This window comes from Leptosomus discolor, chromosome 1 (genome assembly GCF_034619465.1).
Source record: "Leptosomus discolor isolate bLepDis1 chromosome 1, bLepDis1.hap2, whole genome shotgun sequence".
Taxonomy (NCBI): Eukaryota; Metazoa; Chordata; class Aves; order Leptosomiformes; family Leptosomidae; genus Leptosomus; species Leptosomus discolor.
This window is the reverse complement of record NC_141391.1, coordinates 179,087,455-179,114,914: the sequence shown is the minus strand read 5'-3', so window position 1 is coordinate 179,114,914 and position 27,460 is coordinate 179,087,455. Positions and strand designations below refer to the sequence as shown.

The 27,460-nt window shown below is 42.4% G+C and overlaps 2 protein-coding genes across 3 annotated transcripts in view; both read right to left on the bottom strand.

The window, feature by feature from the left end:
• PTPRB (protein tyrosine phosphatase receptor type B) overlaps positions 1–25,076 on the bottom strand; it is a 61,526-nt gene extending 36,450 nt beyond the window's left edge. For both annotated transcript variants that reach the window (XM_086471770.1, XM_086471764.1), the window contains exons 1-6: positions 25,022–25,076; positions 23,343–23,735; positions 14,512–14,750; positions 8,877–9,153; positions 1,906–2,184; positions 1,260–1,517 (exon numbers count right to left, since the gene is read on the bottom strand). In XM_086471770.1, the coding sequence (XP_086327896.1) occupies positions 1,260–1,517; positions 1,906–2,184; positions 8,877–9,153; positions 14,512–14,750; positions 23,343–23,735; positions 25,022–25,076 (1,501 nt within the window). The remainder of the gene's footprint in view (positions 1–1,259; positions 1,518–1,905; positions 2,185–8,876; positions 9,154–14,511; positions 14,751–23,342; positions 23,736–25,021) is intronic.
• Positions 25,077–26,965: 1,889 nt separating this feature from the next.
• PTPRR (protein tyrosine phosphatase receptor type R) overlaps positions 26,966–27,460 on the bottom strand; it is a 152,232-nt gene continuing 151,737 nt past the window's right edge. The window contains exon 14 of the mRNA XM_086461953.1: positions 26,966–27,059. Within this exon, the coding sequence (XP_086318079.1) occupies positions 26,966–27,059 (94 nt within the window). The remainder of the gene's footprint in view (positions 27,060–27,460) is intronic.

The following is a 27,460-nucleotide window of genomic DNA, read 5'->3' as shown; positions in this document are numbered from 1 at the left end:
ATGCTTCTAGGAACAGAGATGCCTGCATACATAGTAAACACTACAGCATGGTTGGAGCTATACCTCATTTGCACCAGTGTAGAAGGGATTGGAATCAAACTCCCTTACTCAAATGCTCCATAAAAGGAAAAGCATAGCCACCCCCAATATCTTAATTTCCCAGGCTTGGGGCACACTAGGTACTGAAATGGAGGGCCACGCTGCAAGCTAGATGGAGTGCTTTTATGTGCCGAGAAAACCGGTGAGATTCAAAATTTTTGCACCCACAACAGGAAGAAATAAAAAATTCTGAATAAATAAAATGAAACAAGAGTGTAACCCCCAGAACACCCAGTGCTGGATGACAACAGCACCCATCTGTGTGCCCTAGACATCACAATATTGTTCACTTAATATTTAATTATGTTCACATGCTGAGATTTCTGTAGGAGAAACTGCACCTTACGTTTCCCAGAAATTAAGGAAAGCAAAGGCATGACCCTGGTTTTGCTTACATGAGTGTTCTTACCACTGGACTCTAGTAGGATGTCATCTTATCTTTCTCTCTAAGACCACAGAACTCTATCCTGAAAAACCTCTCTGGAAAAATAACTTCATTTCTAAAACTCTGGTTCTGTGAACCAATACTTCTCTGTTAAAAAAGCCACCAACAAAAGTAACATTCAGTTTTAATGTGCTTTACATTTTTTTTTCACTTTCTTTTCAGAAGTGCTGCTATTTTGCAATCCAGAGAAAAAAAGTCACAGAAAATATTTTTTTGCAAAACTCACAAGCTCTGCATCTCCCATTCAGCTAAGTAAGAACCATGGGATTAAACTGCCTTCAGTACTGTGAAATAATCAGGCCATACACCACCGCAATTCACTGAAGAAGTTCATGCAGGAGTCAGATGAACCTCCTTCACAGATATGAGGTGATACTAGGGCACTTGGGCGTAGATTGTTAACACCTAACTTTACATGTTTAACGGAGCTGCCTAGATTAAGCAGTGCAGCTCAGTTAGCTGCAGACACCCTACAAGCAAATTTAGCTGCTAACTTTGCTGCAGTGCTAACTTAGGGAGCTAAAAAAGCTTATGGTGTCTCCAACTCCCTCCATAACCTTTGAAGAAAAACACCTGCCAAGATTAATTCAGTCACTGAAGTCTGGGAATGCACACTTGGAACACAAATCATTTATTGTTCTGAAATATGTCCTGTAATATTATTATATTATGGCCTTAGCTTCTTGTTCTGTTGTGATGAATTCTGAAATCATACCTGTCCGGACTGTTTGAAAATTGCTGCTCTCCAATTCTGCAGCCTGGGTTATGATAGAGAGATTATACAGGTGGCCCGCTGTGAGTCCTGAAAAAGTGTAGGAGGTCAGAGGATCTTCCTGGTGAATCTCACGAACTGGGACATGATTATCCAGTAACACCAGCCTGTAATGATCCACATGTCCAGAGCCTGGAGACCACGAAGCATATATAGTGTCTGTCTTGACACTGACCTGAATATTTTTCACAGGGGATGGCACTGTTGGAATAAAAGCCACATGTTTAAGGCCTAATGGTTATCTCCACAACTTCAGTAAATTTGAAGATACTTACTTCTGAAATATGTTGAGTTTCTTTAGGGTTAGTGAAAACCCAATTTGATGTCTAAATACACTGCAACAATACGCCTCCATTCTTAGCAAACAACTCTCTATCTCAGTCAGAAATTCACGTTTTGTTTGGTTTTAATCAATAGATACTTACATATATATATATATATATATATATATATATATATATATATATTTATGTATATATATCTCTTGCCAGGTAGAAGAATCATACACATTTGTCAATTTCAAAATGCAGAACTGCAAAATACCGTTAAATGGTTTTACTTAGACAAACTACGATAAGAGAAATCCTACCAGTAGATCCACTTATGTGAAGTTCCGGGGTGCTCTTATTTCCAGCAACTGCACTGAGGACAATGTTGTATTTATTCCCAGGGGTGAGACTGGAAAAAGTATTTTCTGTTTTTGAAATTCTTCCTGGTACAGAGACTTCTTGTAGCTTTTTATTACCATGATCGAATAATATCAGCTTATACAAGTCCACCTTTCCTGAGGAAGGATCCCATTGAACCTGCAAGCTTGTGAGTGTAGTTTTTTCCTTATTAATTTCAAAACGACGTGGTGGTAAGGGATCTGTAGTTAAAAAAATGAACAGAAAACATAAACTAGTATTTCTTGCACTGGGATCATCTGAAGTTTTACAGAGCAGCACAAAAAACCCTTCTAAAACTCTCCCTTTATCATCACCATGCTGTCAAGGCTTTTCAAAAAGTCTTTTTCTTTCTGTTTATAAATATCGTACCACTGAAACCTGCCTACAAAAGAGTCCTGCAGAATTCAGAAATGTTACTTGGGTATCCGTGGACACACTCACACACACACATGCAGAAAATCACTTCCAGCTGCGGATGTATATAACAAGCTTGGAAATCTGCTGATGGTAAAACTGTAACAACTTTCATAAGAAACAGCAAACATGAAAATCCTGCAAATTACACTCAATGCCTCAGTGTAATGTAGCTTTATAGATACAATGGCACCAGTGGCTTTCATTTCCTAGCACTCAGGCTAAATGCTTTATCAGTAATGGGCATGAACACTTACACAATTTTAAAGGCAACAATCCTTTGTTGTTAGTATTAACTTCAACCACTTCAAAAAGATTCCAACAGAATATGTTTCTACTCTGCTGTGGTATTGTTCATACAAATTAAAAAAACCCCAAACGGTACGTTCAATAAACTTTTAGGAACCATATTTAATTGGGACTATTTCTCTGAGAAACTCTCAGCATTCATTATGCTGTTTATTAAGGAGGTCCCAAGTAAAATCAGACATAAAAGGGATGGCAAACATTGACCAAGACGAAAGACTCTGGTTGCTTGTATTCTCCAGGTGTATTTCATCACTCACAAGACTTCATGCAAACCAAAAGAAATGTATTACATGTTGATGTATAAGGTATTGACACTTGTATCTCCCAATGAGGTTAAGCAGTTGCATATTAAAAAGGTATCGTAAAACAACCCAAAGCAGCAAAACCAAGCATTCACAAGTTGGGGAGGTAAAGAATAAAGGTTTCCCAACAATTTAACAACTAAATTTGGCTTCCACATGAGTACACTCTGTGCTGCTCCTGCCTAGCATCAGACAGGGAGTGTATGATGCATCCAGGCTGAGAATTGAGGTCTCCGTATGAACAGCACCTTAAACACAGAAGAGTAAGACCCTTTTTCCAATGCAGTCATTGCTGCCTGGTTCCCTGAACAAGGCAGATGAAAACCTGTGAGATCACATAATTAAAAACTGCACTGTAAAGGCTGAAAGGACAAAGTCGAACCTACTCGCACCCTATGAACACAGCGAGAGAAATATCACGGGGGTAGTAGCCTTCGAGCAGTTTTTTCTTCAAAGCCTGAACGGTGCAGAGGGTTTAATCGCTTCTTATAAAGCTCTGCTGAGAACATACTGGTGCCAGGTTTTGGTGGTATGATCTGTCAATCAAGTATATTAGGAATTTTAAGGGAATGTCTCCCTCCTTGAAGACACTCAAAAGCTGTCTAGACATGGTCCTGGGCAACTGGCTTGAGCAGTGGGCTTGGACCAGATGAACTCCAGCAGTCCCTTCCAACCTCAACCATTCTGTGACTTTGTGAAAAATACTGTGTTCCTTTGAACCCAGGTCTCTGCTTACACTCAGATTCCTGTTTTGTACCACAGAGACACCAGTGTCTTCAGAGAAGACATGAAAACTAACCAACAAAATCAATAAATAAAAATAACTAACTTCTTTTCTTGAACTCTTTCTTAAAGGCCAAACTAACTCTGCTTAAACCTGGAAAAAAAAAAAAAAATTAAACCTCAAGTCAAAGACCAAGCACATCAACCTTCAGGCCAAGTAGTTAAAACTTCACCCAGTTACAGCAATTGAAACAGGAGGTTTTAATGAAAAGTGTCAGGAAATCTTAACAATAGGCTTGACTACCAGCTCCACCTATAATATATACTAAGCCGCTAAAGACTATTATGTTGGCAAAAGTGACTAGCAGGGGTATAATCTTGTTCCTTGAAGGCAATTGTTCTAATCAGAAAGGTCAAACTTTGGGAGTCAGAAATAAATTCCAGCACTATATATGGTCAGATGCACAGCCAGCTGAAAAAGTTTTAACTTGACTGACATGAAGAGAACAGTCACAATAACTATCAAGAAGTTTAACTCTCTCTCTGACAAAGCTAGGATAAGGCTGACTGCTTGTTAGTCCTGCAAAAGTAATCAACATTGCAATCTGCATTATTTACCAAAATCTACAAAAGAAGACACCTTCATTTTTGGAAGCGCTTATACTGTCCTGGGTAATCTGTCTTCTAAGGTGCACTAGCAAAGAAAAAGAGTTGCGTGCCTAGAAGGTGAAGTTCAGAAATTCAGGCTTTTATCTAATCTATCTGGTCCAGAAAACAAAACACTCAGTGCTTTGTACATCCGCTAGAACAAAGGAACAATGAGATTGGGAAGTGCCTGGCCTGAAAGAGCCCGGGATGGAAACAAACACTTAAAAAGCCATTTACATTGTTATACAAGTCTCTGCTGGCAACGATACAGCACTGATATATCACAGAAATAAAATATTTTCACAAAGATATTTTTATACCATTTGATACTATATGAATTACTGTCTCCTGGTCTACAAAGGAATCTTCCAGAAGTCTTAATGCTGTTTGAATTACAGACACCTCCGTTTTCACTTTTTGGGAAGAGGATAAGCTTTGTGTGCACAGCTGCTATAGATACATTTTATAGAAATGACAGATATGGTTATGTCCAATTCCAATGACATGACTCCCAAATTCAGCCTGTAAGCACAGAAACACCCCCACCTTATGCAGGAGAAAAAAAATAACTGAGATATGAGCCCAGGACTGAGTAATTCCTGCCAGTCTCAGCCATCTTTCTACCAAATTATCCATTTTTTTCCTAGTTTTCCCTGTTCATAAAACAGTAACCTACTTCACAAGGACTCTTCTGAAGATTAAGTAAAGAGGGTTGATTTCATTGTCCTTATTAAGTACAAATATCCATTTCTTTGCGATGATACGCAACCTAGAAAAATCTTTAAAACATGGTTATTTATTTTCATCTTATACTCTGCCTTTTGAGACGATGATCATAACCATTATGTGATTATTGGATGATATGATTATACAGCCTACAGTCAGAGCCATGTCACAGTAGTTGTTCCTGCAGATGGCTAATAAATCAGATTTCTCCCAAATAATTTGAAATTTACAGGAGTGAACACATGGCCAAGCCATGCTTCTGGCATTTACAGAGGTACATATTACAATGGAAAAATACTCTACCAGTCTGTGTCTTAAAAGGTAGAATTTTTTCATTCAGATATTTAGCAGGTTTTCTGACAAAAATTTGTTAGTTCATTCATTACAGGTGGCTTGGATTAGGCAGTAACATAATATATCACTGCAATATTTTTCTAGAAAACAATGTTGAAAATGGCATTTATAAGCCTATTATTTTAGAAGATATTTGAAAGTGGGGGAATTGCCAAGTTGCTTTTCATGGCTCTCAAGACCAGTGTTTCAATTCTGAAGTTCAATTCAGAACTGAAGTTCATAAATTTAACTGTAGTTTAGGATCTGTTCATATATTATTGTTTTCAGCCAGAATTTTAATTAAAGACCTAGTCATTCACTGAAAATACACTACTAAAATACACAGTTATGCTGGTGCACAGACATTTGGAGAATTAAGAACTTAAAAAGCATTTTATTTGAAATCAAGAACCACGCAACTCAGTAGACTATCTTTTGTCATAGAGTAGCTCTCAGTCACAGAAATACTTTCACTGAGAGCAAGAAGACAACATGAAAGGACCAACAGGTGTATGTGTTGTCCCAACTTTACAATGTCAAGCATGCTGACTAGTTGTACGGGTTTATGTGCTATTTTATGTATATATATTCAAAAACCATAAGAAAAGGCAAACAGGAATGTGAAATAAATATCAGTAATCTCAGGTTTGCAGTGGAAAATTTATCTGTAGCCCAGAGCTGATACATGGTGTTATCAGCTTTTTCTTCATTTCCTATTCTACCAAAATAGCACAACTGCCAACACTGTATGTGTGTTCACATGCCTGTATATACCTGGCTTATACAGTGCATCTGTGATTGCATTTTCCATCATTTTAGAGGACCTATTTTAGTTCTGTTCTAGAGGATTAAATACTTGATATTTTAAATTGACAACCCATAGATCAAAATTTCTTGAGTAAAGACACTCCACCTTAGTGGACTAATGCAGATCATTGTACCTGTATTCCATACATTATCAGATTTCAGATCTATGCATCCACAAGCGAAACAGAAGCTGCTTCTCTACTCAAAAGACACACGAAGGGTCTGATGTTACCTGAGAGTTCATGCAGTCTTGGTGAGTTGCGCACTTACTCTATTGGAATATCAAACTTGCAAACAACATAGACTTAACTCATCCTAACTACGATTTTAATGTGAAATTAAACACTCAAAAGGCCAAATTAAGTTAGCGATTTGGTCCTCGCCAAGCCTCCACATTACAACTGCAACTACAGTACACATTATTAATCGCTTTCACCTTAAGTCCTTAGTCAGTAGAGATCACACTCAAAATTTAATGAAATATTTTGGATTTTATGGGCTTAACTACTCCAGCACTTTGTATAAGAAACATGATGAAAATCTAAATCATAACAGGAACAAGCACATGAAAATTTTAACAGCATTAAATATAAGCCAAATGTTAAATTTTCTGAACTAGGTATATAAATGAATCTGCAACTTTCTCTGTGTACATTTATTGTATCGAGACAATATAGGTGTTCAAGCCCTCATTTTGCAAAAGTAAACACATGAGATGTCATTTCTCTCACTTGACTTCAATCACCCAAACTTCAGGTGCCCAGTTTAACCTCAGCTCCTTTTATAGCCAGCAGAGAAAGCTGGGCACCTCCAAAGGACAGCTTAGCCCCTCTTTCTTAGACAAAGAGCTCAGGAAGGGAACCTCACTGAGTACCAAGGTCAGACACCATATTTTTAGACAGCCCATGGTAGCTCAGTTCCGCTAACATTCAAATCAGTGGGAATTTTGTTTACAATATGGCTGAAAATATTGCTCATACTTCCATATTCACAGGGTAGTTTCCAGGAACACATGCCTACGGACATTCAGCTCAGCACATTGTAAAACAAAACTACGGACATCCACTCACAAAGGACCAGGTGAAAAAGCTTCCAGAAAACTGGTTTAAAATGCTGCCCCTAGCGGAAACCCACAGAGGAATAATCCTTCCTCATTCTGCATTGAAATGCATAGTACTGAGAGTACAACGTGGGTTGTTGGCAGGCATAACAAACCCTATATATTCTTTAGGAAAAAAATTAATTGACAAATTTTGGAGCTGATTGCATATTTTGAACACCATCAAGCAATGCAGCTGATATGACTGAATCTAGGGAAGCAAGGAACCATGGAGCAATCTGAGTAGCGGTCTTTGCAGGAAACCTCCATGGTTTCTCTATTCTTATTTCATGCTTTTGACTGATGTCTGCTATCCAAAATCTAAACATAAACCTCACTTCAACTATGGTCCACTAATTTGCAGTATTTGAACTTAAACTTTTTACTCTGATGTCAGCTACGTAGTATGACTATCATCAGCAGTTGCTTTCAACCAGTTTTATCTTACAATCCTGCAAAATCTATTTACTGATAAAAAAAGTCATAAATGACATGTACAAGCTACTGTCTAAATGATCATGCATTAATCAAAATGTAGTCTAAAGTGGTATCTTTATCTCTCCTTCTACGCAAGTGCTGAATCGCAGATCTCTACTGTCCCATAAGGATGGTGATTTATACCTGTCACTCTGGTAAGGTTGATTTATTCTTTGAATTTTCAAATTACAAGTCATCAATATTAAAAACAGTTGGCATGATGATGACACGGATTTAAATCACTGTCTGCACAGAAACCATTACTCATTTCTGCCAAGTGACGCGACTTGTACAGTCTGCACACCAGCAAACTTGCCGCTAGGCTTTTTTTAACTTGAGTTACCAAATAAATTAATGGATGGTATTTAGTGCATTTGTACAGTTAATGCAGGGAAAACTGTCTGACAGTAAATGACATCTCTGAACTGGTAATTGTTAAGTATTTGACTGCTGTAATCTTCAATACTAATACTGCAAAGTACCTCTCCAAAACTAACACTTCAGGAGAAATCAAGGAGGCGTTTAATGCTGGACCTCATTTAAGACATTTCTGTTTTGAGTCTTGTGTAACCACCACTAAAAGGCTGGACAATACTCTATTTCATCGTCTTTAAAAAACCTCTAACACAGGTAGAGAGTCCAGTTTTGTCACTGCAGCCAGTGGCTCATTGTCGTTCACCGCTTCACAGCCGAGTTGTTCACAATGCACACAGAAACGCATGCACAGAAAGGGGGCTTTCCTTGGCAGCGCTCTGGCAGGCTTCTGGAACATTTTTACAGCCAGTAATGAATGTGACCGTGTAAGTGCTCCCTAGTCTCCTCACAGCACCTTCTCCTTTCAAGTCTGCTGGGTTAACTTTTGGCAGCGCTTATTTCTGGCAGCAGGGTGAAGAGAACTCAAGCGCAGGACAGCTATGTTCAGCAAACACTGTTTGGGCTTGCAGTAGCAGTAAACGCATCGCCCTCCTTCTCTCCCAGCCGGCCGAGACAAGGGGACGGGAAGGAAAAGCCCGGCGTCCCCTCCCCGAGCACCTGCCGTGCCCTGCGCCCCTACCTGTCTGCACGGAGACGTTGACAGCCTCGCCGCCGGCGAGCGGCTGGATGCGGAGGTGGTACCAGGTCCCGGCCTCCAGGCCCCGCAGGCTGCAGCCGTAGGAGCCGTTGCCCGTCGGGGCGGGCAGGCAGCCGGCCGCCTTCCCGTCCTCGGAGCGCCCGCTCAGGCTGAAGTTGCAGGCGCTGCCCGCGGCGCCCCACCGCAGCCGGACGCTCTGCCCGGCGACGCGCCGCTCCGTCAGGTTGGCGCTGCATCCCGCCGCCTCCCCCGGCGCGGCCTGCGGAGAGCGGGGAGAGCTCTGAGACACCCGCCGGGATCCGCCAGCCCACCCCGCGCCGGGCTCACTCCCCCCGCCACAACCCCGTCCCCGCTGCGTGCTGTGCCGGTGCCCGGGGCAAACCCGCCTGCACTCACCGGGTTCGGCTGGGACCTGCGAGGGGCGACCCCGCACCACCCCCACCCTCAGCCGCTCACCTTGGTCAGGGCCAGCGCCGTCCACAGGGCGAATCCCGCTCCATAGCTCAGCATCGCCGACAGTTTTTAACCCCGAAAACCCTCGCGGGGAGGGGAAGATGGGAAGGGAGGCGGCGGGGGTGGGTGCAGGGTGGGGTGGGGGTGGGGGGGGATATGAAGAAGCGAAGTGGCCGCGGCGGGCCCCGGGGGCCCCCCGCTCCCCGCCGGGCTCCGCGCGGCGGCCGCCGAGCCCTCTGCCGGGCCGCCCGCCTGCTGCATGCGCTCGGGGCTGCCCCGGCCGCCTCGCCGCCTCCCTGCCACCGGGCTGGGGTGGGGGGGCTCCCGCCGCCCTCCCGCCCGCCCGCCCGCGGCTGAGGAGGAGCGGAGGAGGCGGGGGAGGCGGCCGCCGCTTCCCACGCTGCCATTCTGACCCGGGCTGACTCTGCCGGAGCCCTTCCCGCCGACTTCCGCAATCAAGAGGCGATTTCCTCGCGTCTCGCTGCGGGGGGCGAAGCGCGGCGACCCGGGACCTGCCGCCCGCCGCTGCCGCCCCCCCCCCCCCCCCCCCCCCCCGCGACCCGCTGGACCTGGGGTGCCGCCCCTCGCTCCTTGTGGGTCCCACTTTCCTCCCGGCTCCTCTCCCACACCACCGCCCGTCCTTCCTCCCTGCTTCCTCCCGATGTCGGCTCTTCCTCGGGGCTTCGCTCCCCGAGCTCCTCCTGGCTCATGGGGGCCCCTCAGGCGGTGCCGTTGTTGGGGGTGGGGGGCAGCTTTCCCACCTCACGCCGGCTGCACCTCACTCGACGCCACCTTGCCTTGCCTCATGGCTGCCTCGCCTTCCATCTGCCTTGCCTCATGGCTGCCTCGTCTCATGCTTGCCTCGCCTCACACCCTCCTTGCCTCATGCCTTGCCTCGCGCGCCCCCGTCTCCTCATGCCTGGCACCCCTCGCGGCCTCCTCGCCTCACGCCTCCCACACCTCACACCTGCCTCTCTTTCATGGCCACCTCGCCTGACATGCCGGGTTTGCCTCATGCCTGCCACCCCTCACACCTGCCCCATCTCCTGGCCCACCCTCCTCTTGGCCTAATCCATCACTAAACCACCATTCCAGCTCCCGTGTCTCAAACGCTGACATTTTTAGGGATTCGCCACAGACCACTAAGGCCTCCGTCCTCTCCCGAGCTAGTGCCTGCAGCCCTACGTGCCGACGGAGGAGTAGCCTGTCGGTCAGTGGCCAAGTTAGCTTTTTGTTTTGTTCCACTTTGACTTGTGTCCTTAAAACAATTCCTTCCCACATCCCCTGAACGACTCCCAAGCTAAAATTACACACACCACGGAAAGCAAGAAAGTCTCCTTGCTTTCAGACTGCACCAAGCGAGCTGGGCACGTCTCTGAATCAGCTCCAGCCGCAGCAGAGCTCTCCGTTTCTGCCATGCATGCCCATTTCCTCCTTGTTTAGGTTTCAGCCTCTTAAAACTCACCTATATATGTGTGTGGGGTGGGGTGAGGGAGAAGAAACAAAGCCAGAAGTGTTTTGGACCTTCAGATACTCAAATAGACAAAAATCTAGCAGCTGTGGGGCAAATTTGAGATTGCATAAAGGGTAAGGAATTTGACATTTACTTTCCTCAATGGGAATGACACTTTCCTGCATCTTTCTATACTGTATGATGTACGTGGGGTTTTAGCTTCTAAAAGGAGCACCTCAAGCAAATTCAACACATCTCTGTTTCACTTTTGCCCCATTTTAGGGAGAAAAAGGTTCTAGGGTTTACAAACGTTAGTCTGCCTTTTAGGTGAGCTGCTGCTGTGGGATTTTTCTGGGCATCAGCCTGTCAAACAGGATACAAATGTCTGAAAAACCTTAGCTCTCACTCTTTTGTTCAGAAACTGCAGGTCTGAGTACTCTTCGGTGGTGCCTGCACCTATGGAAGTCGTCATCTGTCCCAGAGGAGCTCCATGCTCAGTCCTAGGGACATGAGGCTGAAAGTGTTGGGTTTCACTCTGCAAAGCTCGGGATGATTAGTAACCTTATTAACACCACCTTAAGTGACAATATAAATATGTGTGAATGATTATGCCATTCTCAAGCCCATTGCAGAACAAAATCTCCCTTGGAAGAGATGTTTTACTTACATACTTCAAGCAAAAGGAAGGACCGTGCTCCAAAGAGCTAGTAAAGTGATAAACAAACCAGTGATGGAAAACACAAAGTGTGTGTATTAGACCTAAACTGGGACTAAAATGACATAGGTGTCTTGTAATCAGTTCAAGGTGAGAGAGTTTTACAGTGTGAATTCATCTTTAGATGATGGTGCTTTTTTGAACCTAATGGCATAAACCACACCAATATTTTTCCAGCACTGGAGAAAAGCAAATCTGAAGGCTTATTGGGATGTTTGGGTTACTTCAAAGCCCTCTCTGAAAATGGTGGTATTCAGAGTAACTTGTCTTTTCTTGGAAAGTGGAGCTCACATTGTAAGGATATTTGAAAATGTGCATAATCTGAATTTGTAGGGAAGACATAATTCAGATATGTAAGTGTAAGTTAGTTAAATAGATGCAATATGTGAAAGGAAAAAAAACCCAACAGTGCAAACTTGTAAAATTCAGGAAGCTACCACAAGTAAAAGTTTTAAACTCTTGGAAATGTCCATCTGTCTCTTCCAACTAACGTAAGATAATGTGTGGAGAAAGGGGGTGTTGCTGCTTCTCAACAGTGCCTATACTTTAGAAGTTCCTACTTTATTACTCTTATTCTTGCTATTGTAAAGTCTTTAAAACTACCTTTTTGTATTAGTAGGAAAGTACTGGTTTATTAAGGGTTTTGCGACTTCCTTCTGTACGTTACCCAGCACAAAGCTGCTGTAAGGGTAAGGTCTGACACAGATGTCTGTGCCAGCACTGGAGTAAAACAGGAGGGGTCCATCATCCACTGGTGGCAATATATTTATATAGAATAGCCAACATAATGCGAGTAATTATTTCCAGACTGGTATTGAATAAATGGGCTTTTAGCAAATCAGTAGTCACACAGCCTTTTAACACTTACCAATCTGTGTGGCAAGCCAAGAAACTAATTAAAAAAGAAAAAGAAAACCAACTGGAAGTGAGTTTTGGGAGTGGCCGGACGTGTCTCTAATAGCAGGCTCCAAAGTCCCTTTCAGACACTTTCCCAAGGTTTCCTGACTTTTTTTTTTAACACCAACCTCCCGCTCTGTGTCTCTCTAATCAAGAGGAAATGGGCTTTGCATAGCTTTTGTCATAGTTTGAAAGTGCAAGCTGCAGTTTTACTTGAAATCCAAGGTTGCTCTAAACCAAACATTTTGTTTGATGGAAGTGTCACCATTGTCCCCCCAAAATGGGTAAGCTCACAGCCAAATAACATCAAGGTGTTACTTCTACAAACAAGAGGACCTAGTCTAGGCAAATACAGTTCGTAGAAGGTATTGTCTTCCTAACAGCAGTACTCAGCGCTTACTTAGTCTATGTGTTTTTTTCAAAGTACCATGTTAAATCCAGTTAATCCTTTAAATGTCCCTGCTAGTTCGACAAAAATGTTTTTAACTCCATGCTAAAGACAAGGAAGCAGAGATGGAGGCCAGATATTTTCAGTTTGTGCGTCTAAATTGGTGTATCTAGATTCAAATGCCCAGACCTGGCTGGAGGCTCTAAGAGACAGATATTCGTGATTCTTTTTTTTTTTCCTGGATATGCTTAGAGTGCTTATCATCAGGATTCTGGTTTGAAAGCTTTGACCTAAGCATCTTGCTCTGTGCAAATCCTGTGAATCAGGAGGCGAACTGGAGTAGGAACACAGAAGGCAGTAGCTTCAGTTCAAACGGTGCCATTTCTCTAGCACTGGTGGGATTATTTAGTAGGAGTGCTGGAGGCAGTTTGGGTAATACCAGATTATACAGGACATTTCCATTTGGAGGAGACCACTGTTCTGTGTGGGAGATATGCATATGGAAAGAGGGCATGGGGAAATAAGCTCAGCCGGCCTGCACCAAGCCAGGATAATCTTCTTTTAAAAGAACTGTCTCCATCAGCTATGGAATGGGGTGCAGTGCATCCGCCGTTGGCTCAGTCCCTTCCCCTCATCAGCACTAGAACAGCAGTGTCAGGGCCCAAAAACTTTCTGGGTCAACATCGTCCTGGGTGACACTGCTTCTCCTTTCTCTGTCTCTAATGATGTTGTTCATACCAGATTCTACAGATTGTGCTGTCCGCAGCTGTCCCAAATAAAAACCACCTTTCTTAGTCTTACCCACAGTAACGCTGACACCCGAAGCGGTAACTGATACAACAGGTTTGCCTGCCCCAGTGCGTTGAGTGAAGTGTGGTCTCCTGGAGAAGAAGCCACAGGGAATTTCGGGATTTTCAGTTCTAAACCACTATGCATTGATAGCGATAGTGACCAATAATGTCCTGCATGGTTTAGCTCTAACTGCCCCTGCAAATTTTCCCAATGGTGATTCCAGATTTGCTCTCAGGTTACTTAACCGTGCCTTACAGCAAAGGAAGACTGGAAAACTGATGTGGCGGTACAGAATGCCCACCGTTAGGTCCTTCTGTGGATGGGGCTGGCATTCCCATTCCCCTCCTCTGCCAGGGCTGTTTGTGGACAGAGCAGAGATCAAGAAGCAGCTGCACTTCTCCAGTCTGCTTATCGGTCAGTAGATAAGCTGACCAAGGTCAAGGCCAGGATTCCTTCTAAGGCAAGTTAAAGCAATTGGATTTCACTTGCTGTGATCTGTGAACAATGCATGAAATTTTAGGACTCGATTATCCTAAGTAAGGTTATAAAACATACTGTGATTCTTAGAGCGTAATCAGAGCTAGACCCTCATGTTGTGCAACAAACCAATGGCAGAGCTGGAGTCACTGAGAGCAGATACCCAGGCTCCTGTGGCTCCTGCCACATCTGTGAACTTTCCATTGCTCCTCACGCATCCCAAACGTTTCCCTCGAGTTTAGAGATTTTCCCAATGCATTGTGCACACCAGGATCGTGCTGTACAGAAGAGGCAGAACTTTTCTCCAGCTGTGTTTCTAGCAAGGGGCACTACCAGCATGATAGTTTTTTTCAGTCCACGAAACATCCACCTGTAATAGCTATCAGGCTCCACAGAGTGGAGCAGGCTTAATAAAAATCAATCAATAATTCTTCTGCCTTACCTCTTCTGTAGTGCTAGAGTGTTGAAGAGTAGTTGTTGGAATCCGGGTTTTCTCTGTAACTGCAGATTTGAAGTCAAAGTAGAGGTTTTCACTGAGATTTTTACTGAAGTGTTCAGTCACGTTTCTGATGAACATCTCCGTGCTACTCTTCAGCAGATTTTCAGGCCTAGAGGTAACAGCGTTTAAAGGGGGGGATGTAGTTCTATCACTCCATACAGAAGTGTTTGCATCTTGGAGATCTAAGACAAAAAGGAAAGTAATTAAAATTAGCTCTACATTTTTATAAACAATTCTTTAGATGCCAATAAATGTGGCTGATATGATTTCCAAATCGGTTTAGTGCACCTGTCAGTTCTATAGTTTTTTTGTTTTCAGTGCAAATATGTATTTTGCATCAATACCAAAGTCTGTGGAAAAAAAAAAAAAAGGCAGAAAAAAAAAAAATTTCCCTGAATATTTGTACTGTTCATTTTAAATACAGGCCATCAATGATTTTGAAGTGAAGAGAAAGGCTGTATTTTGTCATTAACAGCACAACATTTTCACTCGTAGGTTTTTTATTCGCTTGAATCTATCAAACAGCACATAGTTTCAGCTTTAAATGGTCAACCCCCCTCTTTGTAAGTGCGTGGGCCAGAGTCTCATCTGCCTTTTGTTGGTGTAAGTTGAAAATATGTCTTTGTTCAAGAGAATTTTTCAAGATAATTTGTTCAAGATAATTTTTTTGTTCAAGGTGTTTGTTCAAGGTAAGTTCCTTGTGCCCACATGGGACATTCCTCTTGCATTTTTAAATCAGTTCCCTGCAGAGACCATGCTAACCCCTGACTGCTCTCTTCCCAAGGTTTAGCTAACTATTGTATCAGTTAACTGAAGTGTCTGTAAATATAATGGTGGATTTGCTCTTTCAGTCACGTATCCTTCAGAGAACACCAAAGTTGCAATTAGAGCGCAGGAAAGATTTTACTACACATTTTTCCTCCACATTTTCATGGCTCTTCCTCCCCATTGGTATGTATTTAATATCCTTTCTTTGTGGCTGCGAGGGCAGGGTTCAAGCTGTGGTGGCCTTTACATCTGGTAGCATCACATTTCAGCTAAGGGATTGGAATTACTCACTGGCCCCTTCTCCTCACAAAAAGCTGCCCTGCCATTGCTGGAGCACAGCTAGTGTGCGTTGGCTCAACGCCCAAGACACTTTGTCTGTCCTTGAACTGGGGTCTCCAGCATGACAGAACCTTGTTTTGCTGCTGAGCCACTGGGCTGGTTGCCATTTACAACAATTTTAGCTCATAAACCCTCTAAAAAAAAAGTAATGACTGGGTTAAATTGCAGCAGAAGCTTCCAAATGTAATTACTTGGTGTGCAATTATGATGTCTTAGCAGGCCAGTGTGTGATTACCTCTTACCCAAAGGATCAGTGGGTGAGCTTCCATGAAGTCAACACAATGGGGGGTTTTTGTATATGTGTAAATATATATGTTAACATGTTTATATAAAGAAACTTGCAGCACTCCCGTTTGCATCCAGAAATAAAAGTGAGATTGTAAGCCCTTGTAAGAGACACTTTCATGCAAGTTGTTTCCTATGTGTGACAGCACAGTTTGTTCACCTGGTAGGCAGTTTTGGATCCTCTTGAAAAGGGTTGGTTTGCTGGAAAGGGCTGACACCTAGATTAAATGTTTTCCCTGCTTTTATCTAACTGTGCTTCCCTGGGAATAAAAATCTCCAAGTCTTCATTTAATTACAAGAAATGTTGATCAAATATTTTTCCAAATCAAAGCACTGAGAACAATACTACAGATCTAATTCTGCTCTTTCTTATATCCATGTGAAGGATTTCATCAAACCCTTGGGTCTGGTCTAACGCTGCGTCATCATCCTCATGCTGCTGCCTTTGCAGAATCCCCTGCAGAGTGCCTATGGTGCAGAGTCTGCTGTGGTCCTACGTCACATACCTTCATGGCCACCCCCAAAAGGGCAGGGAAGAGTCTGGCGGGGACAGCCCTGTGTTCAAGCTGTCGTCAGTTGCTCCAACAAACCCATTAGCTGACTCAAGTCCAGACTTAGTCTAAATTCCATGTAAGTTATTGTTCCTGGGGATCTCTTGTTAGGTGAGGGATTCTGAAAGTCTGCAGTAAGCAACTAGAAATGCTAGCCCCAAGGACTCGGAAAGAATTAGGCCTGCTGGCTCCGTGCCTCTCAGATATCTCCAAGTTGAGCAGGGAGTAGAACTTACTGATAGAAAGAGAGCTAAAAAAAATAGCACATCTGAGTGGTCAGCAGCCACTTAGAAAAAAAGGCCACTCCGTTGGGTTCCTAAATATAGATTTACACACCCAACTTAAAAACATATTAACCCCCCCCTTGGCTTTATTTACAGACAAATAGCACAGATTCCAACAGGAAGACGTTTGCGTTCCAGTGCAATTGTGCTTTAGGAAAGCTGCTGCTCCATAAAAGGGAAGCTGGTGCTGCCAGTGACATTTATGGGACTCAGCAGTGGGGGCATAACCGGCATTCCTGGTGCGGGAGCCGAGGGGAGAGCTCGACCCTCCTGGGAGCAAAGCCCTTGGTCCTCAGAAGCGTTCCACCAGCCCAAGGAGATACCATGAACAAGCACTTGGTCACTGCACAACGCAACTCTTGTTGAGCTTGGGGCTACCCTGGGCTTCCAGCTAAAGGATCTTTCCCAGCAAAGACTGACAATATTCTGTTACCTGTAACCTAAGGGTGGAAATGGCTTGCACATAGCACCATGACATACTGGAACTTCAGAGATACGTACCAGTGCTTTCCATGTATCCTACATTGGACTGGCTAATAGGGTTCATATCTGCTCTCACTTCAATAAAATCAGGATCCACGTTTCTATTGTCTTTCTAAGGGAAGCCAGTATGGTCCTAGCGTAAGGACCCTCATAGCCCTTCTTCAATAGCAGGCACTTGTAAAAGCAAACTGCGTATCATAAGACCCAAGCAACCAGATTTCTACACAACTTGAGTTCCAAATTTTTAAACCAGAAAAAAGCTCACCTCCTGTCTGGACATCAGCGAAGTACACAGAAATCTCAACAGGGGGATTTTTCGGAAGTGTTTAGCATTGTTCTAGCTGTCTCTTTGGAAATCAGTCATGAAGCTGTTCATGGGAACAGAACCACAGCACTGACACTGACGTTGATCGCTAGTGGCTGAATGATACACAGTGTGTGAACACACCATTGTAATCATCAGTAGCACACCCAGGAGAAATTATGACATTATGACTAAGCGCATATTTCATCCATGGGGTGCACTGCAGACTGCCTCCATCTGCACAGCAGCAGGCTGCTTATAAGAGAAGGAAATCCATACGTTTTGCCTGTATGATGAGCAAGAGCGCTGATTAGTTGTCAAATACTGAGAACCCTACAGTGGTGCCTTCAGATTCTGATGAGCCGGCATGGTGCAGCTTTCTGAAGTAGCTTGCATTGTACCGGCTACCCTATTAAAGCAGCTTCAGAAAACTAAGGCTGAACTGCTGGTGAAACATAAATGAATCAGATATCTGTTACATAAGAAAAAAATACTCTGTAAGACTGCATCTAACTCACTGGCAGCAGGACTTGAAAGTAGAAGTGGGTTTAAGATCTCTGTATGTGCAGGACAAAATGAATTATCCTTTTAGCTGTCTAACTACTTGTAAATAGACTGCAAAACTAAAGACTCTGGTTAAGAAACATATGTCAGATTTCTGTTGTATGTAGGAGTGTGACAGAAGAACAAAACCCACTGAATGTCCTTCCTTTCCCATTCAATGTAGACCTTTTAAAAACTGCAAAATCTATGCTACTTGAAAAATTTTTACCTTCTTTATCTGAAATGTTGCAGAAGTTAGTGATTTTTGTGTCTTGTGTCAGAGAGATCAAATGTCTCCAAACTCCAGTCTAATCCTGAGCTGCTCTTTTACTTGCTTGTTTTTGAAACGCTGAAGTAGCCACTTAAAGGCTCTTTCAGCCTCAGTGGTAGCAGAACATCCCAGATAACTATGGTGATAATAACATAGCTCTATCATCAGCCCTATTTCTGACACTCAGGGTAGCTCCAGCTCACCCTGAAGTGGATTTTTGGTCACTGAAAGGTATCTAGACTCCGTTAACTCCATGGATTCCATCTCTACTGAAGAGAGCTCAGAAGGGTCGCTACTATGTAAACACTTAGGACTTGGTTCAGTTGCCTAAACGTAATTGCCCAGTGCAATCTGAACTGCCCTAGGGCGTCTGAGACATCTGCTCAGGGCTCTCACAGCGCTTAGGGGAGACCTATGTCTTTCTGGGTGGGCAGTCAGAGGTCAGACGGGATATCCTGGAGCATCTCAAATGGCAAAACACACCTATGTTGAGGCAACTGAAATAAGCCCTTCAGACACCCAGATTTAGATACCTTAGAAGCTGAAACCCACTCCAGCTTCTACACAGAGATCCATACAAGTTAAAGGGAGAGAATGTAATCATGGAAATTACCCATGTAGTTGTCTGGAGTTGGCATCTTTGCTAGCACTTTCAGCAGAAGACGAAATAGTAAAGCAGGACTTGCCATCCCCCTGGTTGCTCTGGGGAGCTGTTCATATCATTCCATTTGTTCCCTATGAGCTGATTTTGTTCTGTACTCTCTGCGCTGTGGCTCACTGAGACTTTTACAAAAAACAAAGACCTAGGCTATGCTGCAGATTTTTCCATTTCTTTTTATAAAACACAGTTATCTTTGAGCTTCAGTCAGTGTGCTATTGGATTGTGTACGAGGTCTTGTAATTATGTCCAAGGATCTGGTATTGATGCCTTTCTTTTTCCAGGTGGAGCTGAGCAAAAGCGGTCAGCCATGTATTGCTTTGACCAAAGAAGATTCAAGTAATTTTTGGTGTTTCATGGGTTCACACAGATGTTAGCAAAATCTTTTACTTATAAAATCCTATAAAATAATAATTCAGGGAGATAAAAATGGGCTTGAGTGAAAGTTTTTTAGGAAAAAAGTTTTGGGTCAACACAAAAGTGGAATGAAACTATTGATTCTCACTGTTCTAATTTTTCCTGGAGAAATTTGTAAAGGTTACACACACAAAAATCCAACCTGTTGTGAATCTGTGGATGGATTGTTGGAGTCATTACAAACACTAAAGGTGTGGAAAAATTGAAGCCCAGAGATAATAACATGACTGCAGAAATGGGTAAGAGTTGCTGCCTTTTCTGTGCTTCTGCCACCTTCCTTTGGTGCTTTTCTGCTTTCCCAAGGGTGCCAAGAAGATGCCTGTGTCTTCCTTTATCATGGTCTACAGTTGCTCCTGTTGCGTCACTGGTTCAGAGCATGCTCTGAGTGTGCACTGCTCTGGTCTCTTCTGCCTTCCACCTACCCACTGAAGTGTCAGTAGTGGGATGCGACCTCAATAAGCTCAGGTTCTGACATGAAGCAAGCAAACTGAAAATGGGATAAGGGGAAGAGAGAAGCCCATGTGAAAGAGAAGGTACAGGGTCATAAGCTGGGGAAGAAAAGGAGGAAAGACCATGGAGGTAACAGTTCAAACGTCAGATAGCACATCAGGCTTTAGCTTGTACATAGTATCTGATATTTTGTCACTTTTAGACTGCAAACAAATGAAGAGGTAAAAAGATGCTGTATTTGTAATTTGAATTCCTTGTCCAACTTTTTTTATGTCTTTGTAGATCCCACTATGGTTCCTAAGTACTTGGCACATGACAGCAAGTAATAAAACTACTGTCCTCCACAAAATCACCTATTCTTTTGAACAGTGCTTTGTCTTGATATCTACAGTTCTAGGGTTTTGCAGCTACAATTCCTTCAGGAGACGTCTCTACTATGTGTGATATGGCAGAAGACAAATGCAACGCGAAGCAACATATCACAAAACAGTCCATGTCACCACCTCCTGCATCCAGGCTGCTCTACAGGCTGCATGGCGTTTCTAGATCTCAGTGAATAACTGCAGTGTACTGCTTGGACCTGTGTCTCCCTGTTTGAAGTCATTGTCCACTTCGTGAATAATTGTTGGTCTGCAGTGTTTTTGAGGTTTGTTGGTAATATTCGAGGTGCCACGTAGCATAGCCTCCAATTGGATATTTTGTTGAAACTAACCTACCCAGAACAAAAGAAGCTTGTAAGAATTGCTCACACAGCTCAGAAGTGACATCAGCATTAGCGTGTCAGCATTAGTGGTGTTCTGGGTGCTTTCCAGACACACAAGAGGAGACGGGGTTTGTTTTGCAACAATTTTTGCTCTTTTCAGTCATCCTGCCTTCTGCCCCTTCACCTCCCCCATGTTTTCCTCCTCACTGATTCCATTCCTGTCCCTTCTCCTGGACCCTGGCCTTAGAGAGGCTCTGACCCCAACAGCTGGCTAGTGAAAAGAAGGCCTTAGAACTGTAGACACTATTCCTCTCTCTGCCCAGAATCTGCTTGTTAATTTGATGAGAACTGAAATCTCACTGTCTCAAGGGAGATTGATACCTCTTGGCCCTTCTTCATGTTAGCTGTTGCAGCCAGAGGCTGGATTCAACCACGGGTTTCTGTGAGAAGCAGCGTCTGCTGTTAGATTTAAAGTGGTCTCTGACTGAACAGAGATGGGATACGTATTTAAACTGATCCTGATTTTCACAAAGTGTCATCCAGGTCAGGATTGTAGCAAAAAATGTTTATCCAAACACATCTCAGATGGCTGATTTGAAAACCAAATCCAAGCTCATACTTTGTCCGGGCTCAGAAAAATCACACTTGGCATTTTGAGTTAGGTCCAGAATAAAAGGTAGTTGCAGTTGTTGGGTTTGGAGCTTGTACTATATCTGGGCTGATAAGACATTTGGGATGCAATTCAGTGAGTTAGTCCTTTGCCAAAATATAACTATTTTTATGAGTACTATGAAAACAAAGAGTAAAGTATATCAAAATATGGTGTTAGTCAGGAGTAGAAAAACTTACAGCCATTTCATCTCAAAAGACTTTGCTCAGTTTTGACTATATTAGCTAAATTTAGGCTGAATATGTTATTTTAGGCTGATCCAATGCTGCTTTCACTGAAAGTAGATAGATGTTCTTGGAAAACTAATGTTATGCATTCAACATTGAAAATTTTGACATGCATATGGATGTTAAGACCAGCACTGTGGGCATTAGATTTTGTTCTTGTAGTATTTATCATTATTATTATTATTTGAAAAATTAGCCTGTTTGCACTACTTCAACTCTTTTTGAGTTTCTTGTTCTTATGGATTTCTTAGTTAGGTATTGAGGATCATAATGTACTGTTGATTTCTCAGCAGAGCTTCCCAGAGCTGTCAAAAAGGAGATAACTGGTGCAGTGAGACTCTTAAAGTGGATCTACAGGCCTGTATATGGAGAGAATTTCAGTAAAATTAAGGTAAATTCATTAAAGGACCACAGGAAATAGATGAGAATGTGCTTTAATACGCCATGACAATTGTCTTACTCAATACTCATTGGACTTAAGTTGCTTCTCCTCTGAGGATGAGTAAGAAAAGGACGTAAGGTTACTTTAACTTTGTTAGGCCACACTTCATCCAGCTATCTAAAGAAAATAACACTGACTGCATACCTCATCTTAAATTTTCGTGGTGTCTTTGGATAAGCAAGCCATACTCACCCTATACACAGGACTTCGAATGATTTTGCCTTTTCAATCTCTAAAATATATGGGAGGGCTGGAGTGGCATCTTGGCCAGTTTTCCATTCCCTGATTCTGCAAGCTGTCCTTTCAGACCTCCACTCCGGTGAGTAGTCCTGCTACTGTGAGTAGAGTTCTGCAAGTGCAAATTTACTGAAAAAAATCGTGCCCTGCCTTACAACGGATGGGAGGTTTGAAAGGTTAGAAAGAACAAGGAATTGTTTTAAACTTTCTGAAAACTTGGCCATATGCAAAAGTATTGGGTCATAAACCATTTTTTGGTAATCCCTTAAAGTAAAGAATAAATTGTGTGTTTCCCCAAAAAAAGCTTAACTCTGCAGGTTGCTCTTATTTACCATGAAGAACTGCTTAGTAGTGCACAAGAAGAATGTCAACAGGATTATCAGGAAGTACTGACAACAGGACATCAAGGAAAGTGTTACAAAGCAGTAATCAAACCATTCTACCTTCCCTTTTGCAATAGATATGGAAACATATCACCACACAGGTGTATCAACACATCTGTAAGTATGTGTGCTGACCCATGCATCTCAAAGTGCTATTGGAAGAATTTCTGAGATTTTTGATTCAGTTCGTTATTTTCAGGATTTTGAGTGTTGTCATATATATTGCATCTCAGGGCAAAGTGACACTGTGTAAACACATGAATGTGTAAGCCATATCTGTTCTAATCATGCATTTGGGTTAATCAGAGAAATAATCGTGCATGTGTTTGATTTTCTGGTGTCTTCTTGGTCTTGGCAGATTGATTCTGAATTTGTATGATAAAATGAACGGGGAGCAGAAGGACTTTTGTACACCCAAATTTTTAGAAGTACTAGGAAACCCACAATTCTGTTTAAAGGTGAAAAAGGAAATGACACAAGTATAGTGAGCTGAGCTTACACATAAGCACTTTGATCCAAAGGCTGGGAGTAGAAAAAAGGAGAGACAACCTGAAAATATAAAATGACTTAAAAAGGCCACCAATTGTGAGAAAGACAGCCTCATCTCAGCTGTTCTTTTTATGGTTCCCTAAACCCTTTTCAACTATGAAAAACACTTGTCTCTATGAATAAAATATTATTTTTAACATTTGAGTTAGCATAAAAGAGACGTTTTTGTAACCAAACCTTCCAGGATAATTCCTTGAAGGAGGAGCTCACCTTGCTTTGAGCACAGATTTACATAAACAGGTTTTCCCGTCTTGCTGGCTTCTAGCTGCATCCATGTATGAAGGTATTTCTTACTCTGCTTGGCCATTACCTTCTGACCTTGCTTTGTGAGAAAGAGAGAGCTGTTGGCCACCTTCAGGAGCCCATCCTCCTCGTGGCAAGTCCACCTGACTGCCTGGGGACAATCGACAATGATGCTGCGAGATGACAGGGCAGAGCGCGTGGAGATGCTCAGGCACTGGGCAGATCTCACGTGGAGGAGCCTGTCATCTGCTGTCCACTGCCACTGCTGGTTGAGGTTGGTCATATTACACTTTTCCATAACAACTCCTCTCTTTTCTGAAAGACACTGCTGTTTCTGGACATGGATAATCAGAAACCCTTCTGGAAGAGGAAAATTCCAGAAAAATACAATAGATTACAAATGGTTATTTAACAAACAGAAAATTCTTGATGCTTTAAAATACATCAGCAAATAAGTCTCTCTTCCCACTTTCTATGCGTTGAGCTTTTCATGAACTTTCCATATGTTGAACCTATTTTTAAAAAACCCAAACGCGCGACCCACATGCTGCAAGTGCTGGTAATGTAAAGAATGAGAATGCAAAAAGCAAACTATTGTGGCAAAGGCCACCGTGACCTTCATTATATGTAAAAATGAAGAAAAAATTAAACTGGATGTGAAAGAAATCCAAGCACTCTTAACTTTAAATATCAGTTCTAAATACCCCACCTCCCCTGCTTGAAAGCATACAGAGATCTACATGAGCTCTCAGTCTTTTCTTTCAGTTTTACGACAGTCTATTTACAATATAATTTACTGCCTGGAAATTGTTTTAGTATAACTCATAGCATTTATAAAGAAAACATATAAGAGGGCATGCCCAAATCTGTGTGCCTCGGTGCCTGTGCCATTACAGGAATGGAGGCTGTTTACTGATAGGAAGTACCTGTATTTAACTGGATTTACTCCAGTGTATCTAGCTGTTAGTTTTGTGCCCATCCTAATTCACGTTAGATTAGCTCTTTGTGCCACCACACTTAAAGATCAACACCAAACACTCAAATGAAGAGAACTACAATGCATTCATCTAAAAACCCCAGAGTTACCAATGCAAAATCCATACTTGTTACAGAACACGGAACTGGTTATTTCAAATGCAGCCTCCCTGCCACATTGTTTAGGTTTTTCTCTTTTTTAAATCTGTTACTCAAACATTTCCAGCCTAATTAGTTATCAAGTGCTAAACCCAACATGTGTATTTATTTCTCTTGGTTGAGCTTCGTCATCCCCCTGTGTTTACAGACCTAGGTATTTTCTAACTAACCATCACAGAAAGCTCCTAGCTCTGGACGTTTCACAAAATTGGAATAAAGAAAAGGAATCTCCCCTTCAAAGAGCTTGTCCCAAAGCTCAGCTCCTAAATTGTGTAGCAGGAGATCTTCTTAAAAACCAGAAGAGGTATCTCCAGCATAGAAGGGGACAGTTTATTTTCCTTTGGAAAGAAATCTAAACAGAATGGGCTACATTGGCCCTGCCCCCCATTCCTCTTGTATGAACCCCAGCAAAGAAATGACTTGTTTTTTCTAAGTCACCAGCTCTGCCGGAGGGCTCTGCTCAGCGGCAGAAAGAGCAATACAGCGGAGGGGAAGTGGGGAAAGACACTTACCTGAGAGTGTCAAGGCAAGACAGGTAGAAACCAGGAGGTGAAATAAAGAATCCATTTTCCCTCTAGCAACTCCCCATGCTTCTCTTAAAAAAACCCACCTCAGATAAGTGAAGCGAAGGCTAGGAAGGAAATGTGCCTTCACAGGGGGAAAAAGTCAGTGACGAGCACTTCCTTCTATTCAATTGTTTTCGGGAGTTTTACACCACTTTGTCCTTTAATATGATTCTTCAGAGTTTACTAGTTGCTTTATTTTGGAAAAATACAAGCAAATGAGAGAGAGGTTTTCAAACACCTGGGGAACTAAAAGAGATGATACTGAATCTCTTCTGACTAAAAGAAAAGGGAATATACTTTTGTGTGATTCGTTGCCTGTGAAATATTACAAGTCTGCAGGTGATCTGAATGGTGGTGAATGAGTATATACTGTATTGTCCAGGGAACAAGCACACATTTTTTGTAACTAAATGTAATCAAGCAAACTCTTGATATTGATACTTCTAACTCCACAAGTTCTGAAAGCCAGGTGGAGGGGTGGCAGGAGGAAGAAGGGGAAGAGGAGGAGGCAAAGTTCTGAGGTCTGCACCAGGTCTTACGCAAACTCCCCCGAGGGATCAAGTGATGCTGGTTTTGCCTTCCCATCAGGTGATCCACCTTGCTTCATGTCAGTGGGAGGTTGCCTGTGTCCTCTGGATTGGTTCTCCAGTGGTCTGAAGCCATGGTGGAGGCTAACCAAATTGTACTGGGCTGTGCCTGTTTATGGGGTTCAAGAGTGTGTGGTGCATTAATGACTCTAGGCAAGAATAGAGACTTCAGCAAATATTTTATATCAAGTGTAATTTATTAGCAGTATGAAGCAAAGTCAACATCACTGCATTAAAAACTCATTATACCCTGTAAACAGACCTCCCAGTGCTGTAAGTCATAATGCCAACTTCGCATTTCTCTTAAAAACAATCTCTTACTGAACAGTAAAGGAAACTGTAATAGCAGCATTTTCTTTCTTTTATAACCTGTTGTGGAACAGTCCATATCACTAAAGGCATCTATCTCTTATGGAAAGAGATAGAGCAGATAAACAACATAAGCAAAAAATTCCGTATTAATAAAAGACAGACAAATATTTAAAATCCTTACCATTTAATATATGCTACAAAGTTTCTTTTAAAAGTAAAACGACTTACACAATTTACAAATACACTGGATTTGGGTCTGTAGCGGAAGCTTGTTCTAAGACAATCAACAGTATAGGGTAAATACATACACATTGAATAACAGACATTGTGCTCTGCAACTGCTCTGTAAGACCTACAGTAAATACACGTTTAATAGTTAATAGTAAGAACATATATTTCCATATAAAATATTAACTGCTTTTGAATATTTTCAAAAACAAGACTTTAAATTTTTTTTATTATCTCATCTTCTTTTTTTTAATCCATAATTGAACACTTGCAATTTTAGCAGCAAGAATATTATGTGGCCAAGAAACAAGCTCACCACATAATCAGTAATAGCACTTTACAGTACAGTTGACAGTCCATTCACAAGACAATTTGCAAACGTTAAAGCATTTATACACTTGATAAACAATTCTTCTGTAGAAGTTCCAATGTCCATCCGACTGCAGCAGTAGCACATACATACATTCCCTATGGCAGATATCAGCATTACAGAATTAAACCCACCTTTAGATATATATGCAACATCCATGTGTAGTTTCAGTACGGTACCTTCTTTATAAATCATTTTTGGGAAGCTCACAATACATTCATATACACGAAGGGTCCAGCAATCTCTATACTTTTGCCAAACCGTCCACAATCCTTTCAGGAGCTGGCCTCGAAGCCGCTCTTCCCACTGCAGTAAACTCCTTGAAGAAGCTGCTGGTAGGTAATGAAACAAATTACCTCAAGAGACTGACATTCGGTTTTCCTCTCCCTGGCTTCACTGGACAGCTTCTGCAGAAAGTCTGCTTTCATACAGACTCAGTGCATGGTGCACAAATTCATACTGTTCGCTGGTCTGAACCATTCCACCCCTGAAAAACAAACACACTGGAATGAAATCTTATTTCTTAAGAACGCAAGTATGTCCAGCGCTTGCCAGCCCCAGGACCACCAGATAATATAGGCCCTTTTCTCAATTTTTGACTTAGAGTTTGCTTGAGTAAGTGGGAGATTTGCCTCAGCAGAAGGACTTTCTTCGTGACTTACGCCATCCAGCACATGCCCAGCATGAACCACCATTCCCGATTCGGTCAGGGTAAGAACTAGAGAGGAAAACGTCTGACATCTACATTGTTAAAACCCACATTTCAAATTCCACACATTCAAAGAGAATTTTGCTCAGTCACTTGGTCAAGGAAGGCCAGATACTTGGATGCAGCACTACTACAGATGAAGCAAAGTAGTCAGAATCTGGCCTTTCATTTTTGTCCGT